Below are 15811 nucleotides of genomic sequence, written 5' to 3' on the forward strand. Positions count from 1 at the left end.
GTAATAATGTATCAGGATTATGGTCCGGACTACGAGTTGTAGATACGTGATTTTATATATTGGGGTATATCAGTAGATGTCTTATTGCAATTTACATACAGGCGATGTTTTTATGAAATTGATTAAGTAATCAACTTGGCTAAGTATATGATGTCATAATTGGAAAAGAAAAAGATATTCCGCAATTTTTATTAAGCGCAGCTTAATATGATGTAATGTTAACAAACCAGATGCATACGGGGTGTTACAGCAAACACCGCCTCACCACTCATAGACTTCAAGAGAAAATAAACCAATATAAAAAGCCAAATCAAGAAGAGGTAGTCGCATCAAACCCAAGACAGGATCATAGTGCCTCGGTAGGGTTAACCTATCAATCAGACTTAGGCACCCCAGCAGTTCGAGCTTCCGAACTGCCGGGTTGGGGGCAAATGTTATGGAATATTTTCATATCCTAACCACCTACCGAAGGATCCCTTAAAGGATAATTACCAATGATCCTAACAATATAAAACAGTAAGGCTGCTAAGGATAGAGTCCCTATCCCAACAGAAAGGAAGTTGAATCCTACTACAACTAGGAGATCTACACAAGCCAAAAACTTGTTGCAAAATCGGCAAGTATACCATTCGTTTCAAGTAATAAAGTGATAAGTAGAGTATCGTTTCCACGAGGATTAATGCACCAAGTACTAGTTTAACTATTCCCCTTAAGTTGGAAAATAAAATTGGTTGAGTTGTGAAAGTAATTGATTTTGGAATTTCAGAACAGAATTTAAAAATAATTAAATTTAAAACAGAAAATTAAAAGCATTTAATTTCCAACGCATGCAAGAAAAGATCAAGAACGCGAGAAAATATTGATGAAAAATTTATAAAAAGGCTGTAGCCAGGATGCACTTCACCTCCGATCCTCTCTTATATTCTTATATTATATTTTATAATTAATTAATTCGTTTGGTCAGACAATTCATTATTTCTTTATAAAATAGTTGAACCCTAATGTCTTAGTGATTTCAACCCTTTAACCCAATCAGAATTCTAATGTCTTAGTAATCCCTCTTGAATTAAGCATTAAACAAATGAATTATGAGTCTGCAATTTATGTAAGCCTATGTCTAGATCATACACAAGTTGTTATTCTACCCTTGTCCAGATTAAAACCCCAATATGTCTATTGTGAATTCTAACTCTCAAAGCCCTATAATTTAGAGTGGACAATTCTAAACAGGAAATGGAAAAATTAACACAAGTAGAATAAAACAAACTAACTAATTAACTTATAAAATATCAATACAGAAAATATAAAGGATTCACATCAGGTCCGTGATCCCAACTACAAAAACAAACTAGCCAGACATAGCTGGCTTAAACAAATTAAAATAAAAGAATTCATAACAAAGAAAGAAGAGAAAAAGATGAAGAAATCTTTAGTCTTCAGTTTCTCTGAATCTGCTTGCCTCTGTCGAATTGTGTTTTTGAGTTTCCAAGAGATGCCTTTTTATAGGGATGAAAACCATATCTTTGATTTTTCATAATATCTTCAATGAAATCTTCACTATAATCTTTAATCATATATTTGATCAAATCCTTCAAATCTTCTAATCATATCTTTGACCAAATCCTTCAAATCTTCCTCTTTTTAATTTAATGGAAAATTTTCCTTAAAAATATTCAACAAAAATTTGATAAGATCTTGAATGATTCAGAAATCCAAAACAACTTTACTTGATATCTCCGATTTATCTCTTTATTGAGCTGAAATTACTGCAAAATATCAGAAATCTCTATGAGAATATTATTGAGAATAAAATAACAATTTAATTATAATTCTCATAATTTTTAATTACTTTTAAATCAATTTCATGCTCATATTGACACTTAATACATAGTAAATTGAAGACTTATCAGAGATGTATACAAGCCCAAGAGATAACCCTTATAAATAAAAGGTTAAAGATCCCAGGTACACACTTTTGACCTATTTACTATTGCTGCCAACACTGTGCACACACCCACGTGTTGGCTATAAGCCTATTGCTTGTGCGCAGTGAGTGGAGTATTGGCTATAAGCCAATCTGGATACCTATCTCTAGGGGTATCTTTGAGCACATACCATACTATATAGCAATACGGTTCTCTAGGTCTGAACACAATCCAAATTGAAAAAAATTGGATTGGATCGGATTTGAAAAAAAATTCAAACCGAATAGATAATTACATGATCAAACCGAAAGGATTAGATCAGATGATTTTTGCTTCCAAAACCAATCCAATCCAGACCACGAACACCTCTATTTTTTCTTGTTTCCTTAATCTCTCCAATCCAAAATGCTATCAATAAGAAGTCATGAAGAAAAATACAAATCTAAAATCAAATTAATCGGATTCATTAGAATTTGAAACCCTAGTTGATATTTAGAAAAAAAAAATCGTAGAATGTTTTTGCGATTGCCAGATTTGACACTGTCATAATTCATAAAGAATTGCAATGGTCAACAAGATGCATTATATGATAAGTTAAAAAATGTATTTTACAATATTTTTTAAGTGGCTGCATAAGCTTCTCTTAAATTGTTTGTTAATTATTACACGTAATTATTATTTTTAATATTATTATTTTAAAAAATACTAATTATAATGGTTAAGGAGAAAAAGGACATGGTACAATTGGTAAAGTGTTCACTTTTGTATACCGTGAAGTAAGGGTGTTCATCAACCGATTCAAACCGCGGTTACCGAACCGAAAAATCGAAAACCGAATAAACCAAAAATCGAAAAACCGAAAACCGAAAAAAAACCGCAAATTTTAATTGGATTGGATCGGTTTTCGGATGGGCTGATGAAAACCGATCCAATCCAAACCGAACCAATATATTAATTTTCCTTTACCTACTTGGGCTTTTCCTCAGTCATAGCCTAAAAAATTTTAAACCCAAGACATGTTAACCCATCAACTACACCCAAGAAAAAGCCTAATCACATCTCATCAATAAAATTTCATTTGTGTAGAGCTTCAATCTCATTGCCAAAAAAAAACTATATTATCGTTTACCGCTTTTGTATTTCAAAAAGAAAAGAAAATTACAAAGTCAATATATACAAAAGATGTTATTTGCACAATAATCATGAAACAAAATATAAGATTTTCAAAAAACCGAAAAGCGATCCAATCCAAACCGAAAAAAATTGGATTGGATCAGATCGGATTTGAAAAAAAATCCAAATCGAATGGATGATTAAATGATCAAACCGAAAGTATTGGATCAGATGGTTTTTGCTTCCAAAACTAATCCAATCCAGACCGCAAACACCCCTACCGTGAAGTAAGTTAATCACATGAATAATAAATGTATTTGCCCAATAACAACACCAATGTATTTACCCAGTAACAACACCAATTTAAGGAACAGCATCAGTTTCAATAAAAAAGACCACAAGAAGATTTAAAACAGATTCCCTGATATATTCATTATTTATTATAAAAATGAAATGGACGAGGATTATTTGTTCTGCTCTACATGATTAACAAACCAGTCTTGGACTCTTCGTTTTTAGGTAGTTAGGTTGTCAATCAGAAAGAATAATGAGTTAGAAAATGCAGCTGCAGGCTTTTCGTTTTTTTCTTTTTCTTTTTTGGTTCCTCGTTATCTTTTTTAAGAGTAAATATTTTTTTTTGATTCTGAGCAAATTTCACTATACTCTCTTTAGTTTTTAGCAAATAAAAAGGTTATTTGTGGTCTCTAAGAAATTCAAAATGGACTCAGTTGAAATCGTGGTCCCTCATAAATTAAAAAAAGACCCATATTAATCCCTCAAAAGAACTAAAATAGGTCAATTTTAAATTTTTTAGGACCACGAATAATTTTTTTATTTGCTTATTTACTAAGGACTAAAGCGGACATCGTAAAATTTAATGAGTACCGAAAATGATATTTACTCTCTTTTTAAACGGAACTCCAAGCAATTGCCTACAGAAATTTGTAATGGACGCTTATATTATTTAAAAACACATTTAGAGCATGATAAACCAAAATTATTAGAACATTCACTGATAACTCTTCAAAATAGCTTAGTGAAAATTGATCCTTTGAAGGCTAGTTTGGTGCACCTGATAAGAAGAATAGAATAAGATAAGTTATACTATCATGTCTTTATCAATTGTTTGACTACACCTAATTACAATAGGACTCGGTTATACATATCCTAACAAACTACAGGTTACAACATATCACAGCAAATCATAACAACATATAGAATCTTCTATTCCAACATATATCATGTAAAATAAACACTAGTATCAGTTCGCTTTTTTTGTAATACTCTCGATAGCCTTACTACTGTGATTATATTGGTCTTCCATTTTATGCATTTTTCCACCAGTTATGCGATTAATCTTGGCGAGCATCGTCATATCTAAGATCATTTTTTCCATTCTTAGAGTTCAATTCCAAACCTTTGAAAACAAATTTCCTATTATTTGAACTAATAATTATTGATTTTTTAAGTGCCTCGATCAATTACACGATTAGTCCTATTTGAATATTGTCAAATCAATTATAGGAATAGATTATGTTTTTCATTCTTAGAACTCAAACTCCATATCTTTGAAAACAAATTCCATACCACTTGACTCAATGGTTATTAACTTCTTTATGCGCATCGATTTAAATCAAATTGTTAAAACAGGAAATTCTTGCTGCCATCCTCCCCTGAATCTCTTTCTTCTGAAATCAAGTAAGTTTAAGCAGAGAAATGATAATAGGAATTGATGTTTCACCCTGAGAGGCAGCATTAGCCATATGAGAGTGAAAAATGGTAAAGAGCGCATACAAAATTTGGATCATAGATTAACACTTCCATCTTTCATTTGTCAAAATTTACATCAATATATGTCACAGTGTAAAAAGCAATTTTGGATACTAAACAAGCACCATCAAAGGTCAACATGACCCCATATATCTCATTATGGGCTTTCCCTTGTGACTAAGGTTCAATCAAATACAAATTTTTTTCCAATTGCCCTGGTGGCTCTAGTTGGGACCCCAACAACTCAAGTACATGACTTTCCTCAAGGATTCCTCTGAGTGCTTTGCCTCCTCTTCCCTTATTGTGTTGGAAACCATAGCAGAAGAGGATGAAGAAAGCTTCTTTGTTTGAGAAAAAGATCTCACATGGTTTTTGACATGATGTTGAGCTGATCTTAAAGCATGATTCCACCTGCACAAGCCCTGGTCCTTCAAGGCCTCCACAACTCCAACACTTGCTGCCACAGTCCAAGCTTTGCTTGCTGAACTCATAATGCAATAATCTTTTTGAAACAACTTGCTTTGCTTTGCTTTACAGATCACAAAAAATAACCCAAGTATGTAGTTGATAATTGTAGTGTGATTTAGAGGGGAATATAGAAGAAATCTCTAGCAATATTTTGGATTGATGAAGCAAATGAAGGGAAGGTGCTCTTATATAGCAGGAAGCGCTTGATGTGTCAAGGTTTCTAAACTAAGGAAACGGACAAAAGTTTGGAAAAACCACAGGCATAAAGCTATAGCTAGCTACTGGTTTTTGGGAAGCCAATGGTTTTGTTGTATTTGAGTTTGGGAATCATGTTCAATGTATCCTCAGTTTTAGGACCACGTGTCTTTATCACAGTAAGTGTCGCACTCACTAGTCAAATATTTTAACATAACGTTAGACTATTATTATCATTAACTTAATTAGTGGGAAAATGAGATTTTGATGAGGCAGGTGCAGTGAGGGTGGTTATTAACTTATTATACATGGGAATCTATAGAAGCGCAAATTACTAGGCAAAAGAAACACCCAAACATTGGAAAAAACCAAGGGCTGATAGCGATTGCTAATGGTTTTGGGGACATGGTTTTTGGGTGGATTTATTTCGAAATAAAGTTAATTGCATACTCACTCCGTATAAGTCTACCTCAAATAAATGTGATTAAAATAATTTTATTTACACACACAAATATGTAGGCTAAAATCATTCTATAAATAATTTTATTAAATTTTTTATAATTTAAAATTTTTAAACAAGTATATTGGGTTCTTTAATGATTGCATATTCCGTTAAAAAAAGGGTTATGCAAAGATTTAGGGCATTAGAAAAAATATATATATAATGGGCGTTCGCTGCTTGGTAAATGAATTTTTTTTATTTGAGAATCACGATTTTTGAAAATATGATAAAAAGATAAATTTTTTCAAAATGTTATCAAAAAATTATTTGGTAGGCCAAAATATTATCGGAAATATTGAATTACTTTTTTTGATATTATATTTGGTTATTTTTATCTGAAAAATTAATCCATATTTTTTCATCGTTTGAGATTCCTAAAATACCACCCTATAGATGATATTTTTCATGGTATTTTGATTTAGAAAATACACACAAAATGTAATTCCGAGAATATTGTCTCTAATATATTACCAAATATAATCCTCCTATCAAATACCTCCTAAAGGAAGAAGGTTATTAGATGTAACGGGAAAGAAGGAGTATAAGGTAACTTTAATCAATTCAACCTCAAAGCTTAAGCTGTTAGGTGGGGCCTAACTTTTTAATGCTTTATATATTTTCTAACACATTCTTTTACGCAAGAGTTTTTTGGATTTGAAGCGTGAATATTGCACAAATCAAATTTTTTGTTTACCTTTATGATTATTTAACTCCACTAAGAAGGTGGCAGTGAAATCGAACTTGTAACCTTATGATCATTGAATCTTTGATACCATAAAAAGAACTAATTTAACCTAAAATCTTAAGTTGTTAAGTGAAGTCCCATCAATAATTTATATACTTTTTTAATACACTCCATCACACTAGAGTTTATTGGGCATGAAAAATGGATAATGCACATGGCTACCAACCTGTGCTAAAAAATTCCAAAAAAAAAATAGAAAACGGTAATAATCGAACTTATATTTATATTATTATGTAACACTTTCAATATTGTTGAAGTTATTTATTGTTTTGCCATATTTTTTTCAAGTAGAACAAAACTTGGAACTTTTGGCAAAAAATTTAATTAATTGCAATTTAAATAAAAAATTACAAATTTATTGTTGTTTTGAAATTATTTACACCTGTATTGTAGTGTGTCACGCCCTGATTAGGCGTGACCACTCACGCCTAAGTTGGGCGTAACCCACAAGACACTCACGCCTAAGTTAGGCGTGATTAATTTGAACTTGGCAAATGATCACTCACGCCTAGATTAGGCGTGATTCAAAAGGCAATTATGCCTCAGTTGGGCGAGACATAGGGATAGAAAAAATGGGAATGAGATAATGATTTAGTGACCATTTATTCCCCTTAAAAAACTCCTTTGTTTTCATGTAAAAAACGATTGTTTCTCCCTCCCCTCTTCATCTCTGTTTTTTATTGTTATAGTTTTCTTTTTCTGTTTTTCCTTTTTCTTTTGGTTCCACTACTTGTCGCTGGTCAAGTACCCTTATGAAGTTGTTCTGCAGAACGAGTTTACTGACCCAATGAAGTGCTTTGTGAGTGAGCACACCTGCAGAATGAGTTCCGACTTCGGACTATAGTGTCTTCCCCACTCAAGAAGACAAATGGGATTGGGCCAGGGATGGCATTTGCAAATTTGGTCTTGGACAAAAATACCCGATTTTGGTGTGGTGGGTTTGGTCCCTTGTGCGATCGGAGGCACTACCATAAGCCAGTGGGAACAGGAAAGTGTTTTACATGATGAGAAGACACTATAGTCGCTTGAAGAATTGAAGAATCCGAAGTAAACCATAGAGATGCAATTGTCCACTAATAATTGAAGAATTTGAATCAGGATCAAGTGAGTTTCTGTCAAGGATAACATAAGTCCTACTCAACATTAGAGATTGGTTTATTTTTAGTGCCATGAATTAATTATATCCCTTTAAGCATAGGTGTCCAATTGGGATCTATGATTTTGTCTCTTAACGATTGAAATAAATTTTCCATCCGTGTTCTTTCAGATTTACACACACCCTCTTAAGAACAAGAGAAGAAAACGAAAATGGGTACAGATAATGAGATTAAAAGAAATTAAATCAACAACCATGGGTTAAGAACATCAGAAGGAAACTGAGCCAAAAACTCACCCGTTTAATAATACAGAAAGAAAAAACAAAATTAGGCTGAATGACTCATGCCCATTTTGGGCGTGAGTGATCACGCCCGTATTAGGCATGTTTAGGGAGTCACGCCTAAATGAGGCGTAACATGTGACACCCAATTTAGGCGTGACATTATGCAATAGATGCGTAAATATTTTCAAAACAGTCATAAATTTATAATTTTTTATTTAAAAAGCAATAAATTAATTTTTTTATCCTGTTTTAAAAACTTAGTTTTACAGAATAAGCAATGAAATAAGGGTTTTTTGTTTTGTTATTTTTTAAACTGTTTTTTCGAACACGACCTTGTAGTAAAAAAGAGGGCAGAGACATTGTAATATTGTATTGCATTCAACTCATCATAAAGCTAAAATAAAGTAATCACAGAGGATTGTACTGGAAAAAAAAAATAATGACAGAGGTGACATTTTTTTTTATCATGCTAAACACTTTCATAATTCCTTGATCCGATAACTATTCTTCATCTTCTGTGTGCATATGATTAGGTTGAATTCTAATCAATTTTCTTTATGGAATTGAAAATCATTTGATCGTATACAAAATTCACAAAATAAAAATAAAAATGTAGATGAACAAGACAACTGATGGACGTATTTGTAATTTGTAAAAACCTGACTTCGTAACTTCTATTCATTATAATTAATCATGTTATTAATATACAAGAATCAATACAAGCCAATATGACATGAGAAATCTCGGTCTCAGTGGCCTAAACTCAAAGATCAAAATTGTTTTCTCCATTGTCTTTCTCCTTTAGTTGGGACTCCAGCAGCTTAAATACATTACTGTCCTTAAGGATCCTTCTGACAACTTTCCCTTCTCATCCTTTAATCTACTAGAAACCATAGTTGAAGAAGAAAGCTTCGTTGCCTGTGACAAAGATCTAACATGGCTTTTCACATGTTGTTGAACTGATTTGAAAGCTGAATTCCATCTGCAGATGCCCTGGTCCTTCAAGGCCTCCACAACTCCAACACTAGCCGCTACAATCCAAGCTCTGTTACTAAACTCATTCTTATATATAACAGAATCCAAAGAACTCATGCGAAGAGTGATTGTCTTCAAGAGAAAGAATACTCATTCATTAATTTGTAACTTCTGATATGATAGATATATATATACTCAAGCTAAAAACAACTAAGAACTAAAACCCAACTAAGTTAGTTACAACTGATTTCTAACAAACTAACAGAAAGAGTAAAATACACGTGTGTGCTGTATAAGCAGAATAATTGATTCACATGACATATCTCGATATCCCCTCTCAAGTTGGCATATGGATATCCATAAGACCTAACTTGTCAACAAGCCCTTTCAAGTTATGAGGAGGTAATGCTTTAGTAAAAGAATTAGCCAATTGTTCTGCTGAAGACACAGGCAACCGATGAATCAAATCACTATTAATCTCTTCTCTAACAATGTGACAATCTATTTCTATATGTTTTGATCTTTCATAGAAACTAGGATTATGTGCCAAATAGATTGCTGAGCGATTATCACAAAATATTGCCATTGGCTTTGTCATTTCAACATCTAAATCAGTGAGCATATATTTCATCCATTGCAATTCACACGTCAAACTTGCCAAGGCTCTATACTCTTCCTATGAGGATGATCTGGAGACTGTGCTTTGCTTCTTGGATCTCCATCCAACTAACGAAGAGCCGAGAAAAATACAATACCTAGTGATGGAAGCCTAGTGTCTGGACATGTTGCCCAATCGGAGTCTGCAAAGTTACTAAGTTTGAGTTCACTGTCAGCTGCAAAAAAAAGACCACGACCAGGGGTTCCTTTAAGATACTTAAGCACTCTGAGGGCAGCCTGCATGTGGAGTTCTGTAGGACAACTGACATATTGACTTAATTGTTGGACTGTATAACAAATATCTGGTCTAGTTATTGTCAAATACAACAATCTTCCCACTAGACGTCTATAGCTTCCAGCATCCAAGCAAGGTTCTCCTTTGTCTCGTTCTAATTTAACCCTAAATCCATAGGAGTTGAAACAGGCTTAGCTCCCAAAAGACCACCATCAGCTACTAACTCTAAAGCATATTTTCTTTGATTCATTACCAACCCTTCTTTGGAACGAATGATTTCTAAACCAAGGAAATAGTGTAATTCTCCTAAATCCTTGATGTGAAATTGACTATCAAGAAATTGCTTGACAGAGATGATCTCCTGCATGTCATTACCAGCCAATACTACATCATCAACATAAATCAAATGTGTTGTAAATGAATTTTGCTTTTTCTTAATCAGAAGAGAATGATCTGCTTCAGATTGTTTGTAGCCAATAGACAGCAATGCAGAAGTGAGCTTGGAGTACCATTGTCTACTAGCTTGTTTTAATCCATATAAAGACTTTTGTAGTCTACAGACCTGGTTAGGCTTTGAACAACTAATTCCAGGTGGCAAAGTCATGTAAACTTCCTCACTCAACTCACCATGGAGGAAGGCGTTGTTAACATCCAACTATTCCAAGATCCACCCCTTTGATGCAGCAACGCCAAGGAATGTACGAATGGTTGTGATTTTTGCAACAGGTGAGAATGTATCTAGGAAGTCCACCCCTTCAAGTTGGGTATAACCCTTTGCAGCTAGGCGGGCTTTGTAACGCTCAACACTCCCATCAGCATAGTATTTGACTTTATATACCCAGTTACATCCTATAGGATGCTTACCAGGAGGAAAATCAGTAAGGGACAATGTATTGTTTTGTTCCAAAGCTGAAATTGCAGTATTCATTGCATCACGCCAGCATTGCTCTTTTACTGCTTCTGAGAATAATTGAGGTTCAACTATGGAATAAAGATTGAAACATAATGTCTGGTGTTGAGGAGAACAATTGTCATAACTCAAAACCGAAGACAAAGGATATGCTGATTGTGAAGAGAGAGAGCAGTGAAAATCCTTTAGGTAAATGGGAGGTTGCTTAGTTTGGTTAGATCTTCTGGGTACATTGGCTTGGTCAGGTGTGTGATGTAATAAAGGATGATCAGTAGAGGGAGATGTTGTAGGGTATGGTAAGGGTGGGTCACTAAATGGAGCTATTGTAAGGTCACGGGTATGGCCATTAGGTGTGACAGGAGAGGTTATAGTGGGTTCATCAATGTGAAAAGATAGGTTTGGTGAAGTAGGTGGGCTGACATTTGGATGGGAGTTTATAATGACAAATGGGTCATCAGTTAAATGACTAGTAGCCATAGGGATAGATGAGGTAAAATCAGATTCATTCACATGTGTAGAAAATGGAAAAGCACTTTCATGAAAAATTACATTTCGAGATAGGAATACCTCTCGAGAAGTCAAATCATATAATACATATCCCTTTGTTCCTTCTCTGTAGCCAAGGAAAGTGCACTTTCTAGCACGAGGACTAAATTTTTTCTTGTGGGATGCAAGGGTGCTAGCAAAACAAAGGCAACCAAACACCCTTAAGTGAATCAGAATGGGTGGAGTGCTATACAACAGTTCATAAGAGGAGCTATTCTTTAAGGTAGGATTGTTCAACCTATTAATCAGATGGACAACATGCAATATTGAAAATGACCAGAATTGAAGAGGTAGATTGGACTGGAACATTAATTCCCTGGCTGTGTTAAGAAGATGCTGGTGTTTTCTCTATACTACACCATTTTGCTGTGGACATTCTACACAAGAGGTTTAATGGATGATCCCTTTGTGAGAATAAAATTCAGGCATCAAAAATTCAGCCCCATTATCACTCCTAGTTATTTTGACATGTGTATCAAATTGATTTTCAATCAGTGCCACAAAACTTTTCAAGTGACCTCGAGCTTCTCCCTTGTTTTTCATCAAAAGCAGCCAAGTAAATTTTGAAAAATCATCTACCACAGTCAGAAAGTACTTATGTCCAGTAAAAGAAGTGGTGGAAAGTGGCCCCAAAATGTCTACATGAATAAGATCAAAGGCTTTAGAAGAAACAATATTACTCAAATTATATGGGAGTCTATTTTGTTTTGCCATATGGCATACATCACAAGGAGTACATTGTTTATTTTGAGGAATGAAAGGAAACTTAGTACACATTACTTTGATTACTGAATCAGAAGTATGTCATAATCTTAGATGCCATAGTATAGAGTCATCTGTAACAGTATTATTTGCAGAAGCATAGTCACGAGCAACACCATTCATCTCTTTATTCTTCCTGTTGCATGACTCCAAAAGGAAAAGTCCATTGCACAATCTAGCTGTACCAATCACTCGTTGTGACTTGATCTGCTTAATACAACATGTACAATCACGGAAGATGAGCTCACAATCAAGAAATTGTACCAGCTTTATCGCTGATATCAAATTAACGCAAAATTCTGGTACATATAACACACCAGTTAAAAATAAGTTTGGACACAGTTCAATGGAACCTGACTGATGTGCAATTACCTTAAAACCATTAGGTAATGTGATAGAGATAGGTTTGATCTCATGCAAATTAACAAAGTTTGATGATTCACATGATATGTGATCTATTGCACCTGTGTCAAGCTTCCAATGAAAAGATTCCTTACCAGAAATTTGAGAACCAGCAGGAGTAGCAAAGGCAGTGGATGATGTAGTATGAATCATATTGACAGCAACATTGGAGCTTTCTACTCCATTCTGAATCTTTACTTGCTAAAGTATCTCCATCATGTTTTTGTATTGTTGCTGTGAAAGGACCACTGTGTCTTTTTTGTTTGTCATTGTTGCTTCATCGTTCAAAACAGCATTAGTAGAGACATTTTTAGGCTTTGGCTTGTATCCTGGTGGATATCCATGCTTTGCATAGCATGTATCCATTGTATGGTTAGTCCTTCCACAATAGGTACAAAGTTTGGTACCTCTAGGCTTTATACCTCTGCCTCTGCCAAAACTTCCATTACGAGTACGACGCTGATCAGCAGAATATGCCTTTGACTCTATAGCAAAGTCACTATGGATTTCATAGTTCAATTGATGTTCCTACTGTGCAACAAGTGAGTATGCTTTGTTCATGTTTGGACGCGGCTCAATCAGCATGATTTGTGATCGTATGTAAAAGTATTGGTCACTGAGACCTTTCAGAAAACGAATGACCTGATCACGCTCCCTATTTCGCCTTATTTCATCTAGAGCTCCACAGTAGCAACTCGAAAGTGGATTGAAGTTATCCAATTCACCCTATAGTGTCTTCATCTCCGTGAAATAATCACTCACGGATCTATCTCCCTGTTGCAATTGATGAATATCTTCTTGTAGATCTGCAATTATGAAGACGTCAGATTGTGAAAAATGCCCACGAAGATCGCGCCATACATCAGAAGCTCGTTCGATCCATAAAATGGATTTGGAAATTGACTCATCAATGGAGCGGTGAATCCAAGAAAACACCATAGTGTTGCATCTCTCCCAAGCTGGATAGAGAGGATCATGAACATCTGGTGCAATGAAGCTTCCATCTACGAAGCACATCTTGTTCTTCGAGAGCAGTGTGCCATTTTCATGGCGCGCAACCAAGAGTGGTAGTTACGACCAGTGAGAGGAGGAGCAACGAGAGCCATGGACGAATTCTCATTAGGATGAAGGTATAACGAGTTTGATGGATTAGAAAGATAATCTGGAAGAGGGTTCTGGTTCGATAATGAAAAACAGAGATGAAATGCAAAGAAAACTGCTAAGAAATCATCTCAGAGAGACAGAGAACTTCGAGAAAAACGAAGGAAAAGAAAATCTATCGTATCTCAGCGATATCATAGCTCTGATACCATAACAGAATCTAAAGAACTCATGCGAAGAGTGATTGTCTTGATGAGAAAGAATATTCATTCTTTAATTTATAACTTGTATATATATATATATATATATATATATATATATATATATATATATATATATATTCTCAAGCTAACAACAATTAAGAACTAAAACCCAACTAAGTTAGTTAGAACTGATTTCTAACAAACTAACATAAAGAGTATAATACACGTGTGTGCTGTATCAACAGAATAATTGTTTCACATGATATATCTCAATAGTATATAAACTGCTCCTCTCAAAATTCTTGCCCTTGAAACTTTTTAGATAATGGAAGACAAGTATTAGTTATAGTAAATGGATTTATGTTATTGAGAAAAACTATTCTCATGTTATATATGATAAGTTTTTTTCCTACACATTTTTCGATAATTGTGTTATTTTTTTTTATTTTTTTTTTAGGTGGTGAAGCTCACAAATTTATCTTTATGGCATGAGATAACTTATCTTCTTTAACATGAAATTAATAAAATTACTTGATGAAGCAAATGGAGTGTTGGTACTTAGATAGAGAAGCTTGGGATGCAAACAAATAGCATGTTTTTTTAAAAAAAAAAAACTAGCCTCTATTGCATAGCATGGCCACATGTCTGTCACTTATGTGCCACGGTGCCACCCAGTTGCATTGCTTAAGTTACACGTAGAGATTCCTGTTTGAGATGAAGACAACGTGGGCACACAGTTTACAATACATCTTTTAAAATCAACCAGCCTTAGACCCAGGTTTGTGGGAAGCAATTGAAACCGCTGGTTTTCTTGTTAACGTTTTCCAAGGCACTAAAATCTCAACCTTAGCCATAATATGTACCGAGAATGAAAGAAAGAAAGTAGCCTGTGTAGTTACGGTAGCACATCAAGGATGTTAGCTGATATTAATATTTTATTATGCTGTACAATTTTCTATTTACTAGAAAAATAATTGACTTAAAAGTTAAAACACAAATATTTCTAACAGTATTAGACATTTATACTTATGTTTTACTTCTGTCATACAAACAAATGCACAAAAATATGGGAATCTATATTATGCAATTAACATAAACATAACACAGCTCCATTTCATGTCAAAATGAAAGAATTTATAATGCTACTCAGTACAACATTTCCATGAATTTGACTTAAAATAAAATCCATACAAATATATGAAGGAAAAAAGAACTTTTCTTTTGAATGACACAAGTTTGAGTTTTTGACTAGTCATATTTTGTGTAAATCTAAAAAGTTATTTTTTTTTCTCTCTCTACAGTCACATCGCTGACGTGTAAAAAAAAAAACTTTTCAGATTTATACAAAGTATGACGAGTCATACTTTCTATAAGTCACTAAAAAAACAATATATAAATGGTCAAAACAAGAAATAAGTTTAAAAATACTCGTTATATATTATCACTGAAATAAATTTGCAGTTTCCTTTATCGAAACACTAGTGATTTGCGGAAGGAAATATGTTATACCGACATTTCTGGTTGAGTGTTTTAATCAGCCCTTTCGTACAAATTGAAAATATGGCCTCCAGTTGGAATTGATTCATTCAGGTTATTGAAAAAAAGTAGTTCTCTATCTCCACACTTCAAATTCTGAAATCCAAGGACTAAACACAATGTGTGTTATACACCAACACTCCAATACTTTAGATAAAGTCGCTGTAAATAATTTTATATTAATATAACAAGCTTATGACTTGGGATTTTCGTTGATTTAGATACATATATGTATTCGCAGTTCTCAACCACAGAGAAACACAAACATATACTATGAAGACACTTTCTTCATTGAATAATATTGTCCTTCATTAAATTTTTTGCATAATCTACAATCAATATTTATATAAAGCATATATTATTTTCAAATTTACATATGCTGGTT

At 33.8% G+C, this 15811-nt stretch overlaps 2 protein-coding genes across 2 annotated transcripts; both read right to left on the minus strand.

Moving 5' to 3' along the window:
- Nucleotides 1–5032: 5032 nt before the first annotated feature.
- LOC133292375 (uncharacterized) lies at nt 5033–5299 on the minus strand. Its single transcript, XM_061490782.1, has one exon. It carries the CDS (start codon nt 5297–5299, stop codon nt 5033–5035), a length of 267 nt encoding a protein of 88 aa, XP_061346766.1.
- A 3601-nt stretch (nt 5300–8900) lies between these two features.
- On the minus strand, nt 8901–9191 carry LOC133292356 (uncharacterized). Its single transcript, XM_061490764.1, has one exon. The coding sequence runs from the start codon at nt 9189–9191 to the stop codon at nt 8901–8903; it is 291 nt and encodes a 96-aa protein (XP_061346748.1).
- Nucleotides 9192–15811: the final 6620 nt, after the last annotated feature.

The sequence above is a fragment of the Gastrolobium bilobum genome, unplaced genomic scaffold (assembly GCF_033153095.1).
Source record: "Gastrolobium bilobum isolate Gb01-03AN ecotype WA unplaced genomic scaffold, APGP_CSIRO_Gbil_v1 utg2134, whole genome shotgun sequence".
NCBI lineage: Eukaryota > Viridiplantae > Streptophyta > Magnoliopsida > Fabales > Fabaceae > Gastrolobium > Gastrolobium bilobum.

Excerpts from the sequence above, each read along its gene's own strand:
- LOC133292375 (XM_061490782.1), bottom strand. The coding sequence starts at position 5,299 with ATGAGTTCAGCAAGCAAAGCTTGGACTGTGGCAGCAAGTGTTGGAGTT.
- LOC133292356 (XM_061490764.1), bottom strand. The coding sequence starts at position 9,191 with ATGAGTTCTTTGGATTCTGTTATATATAAGAATGAGTTTAGTAACAGA.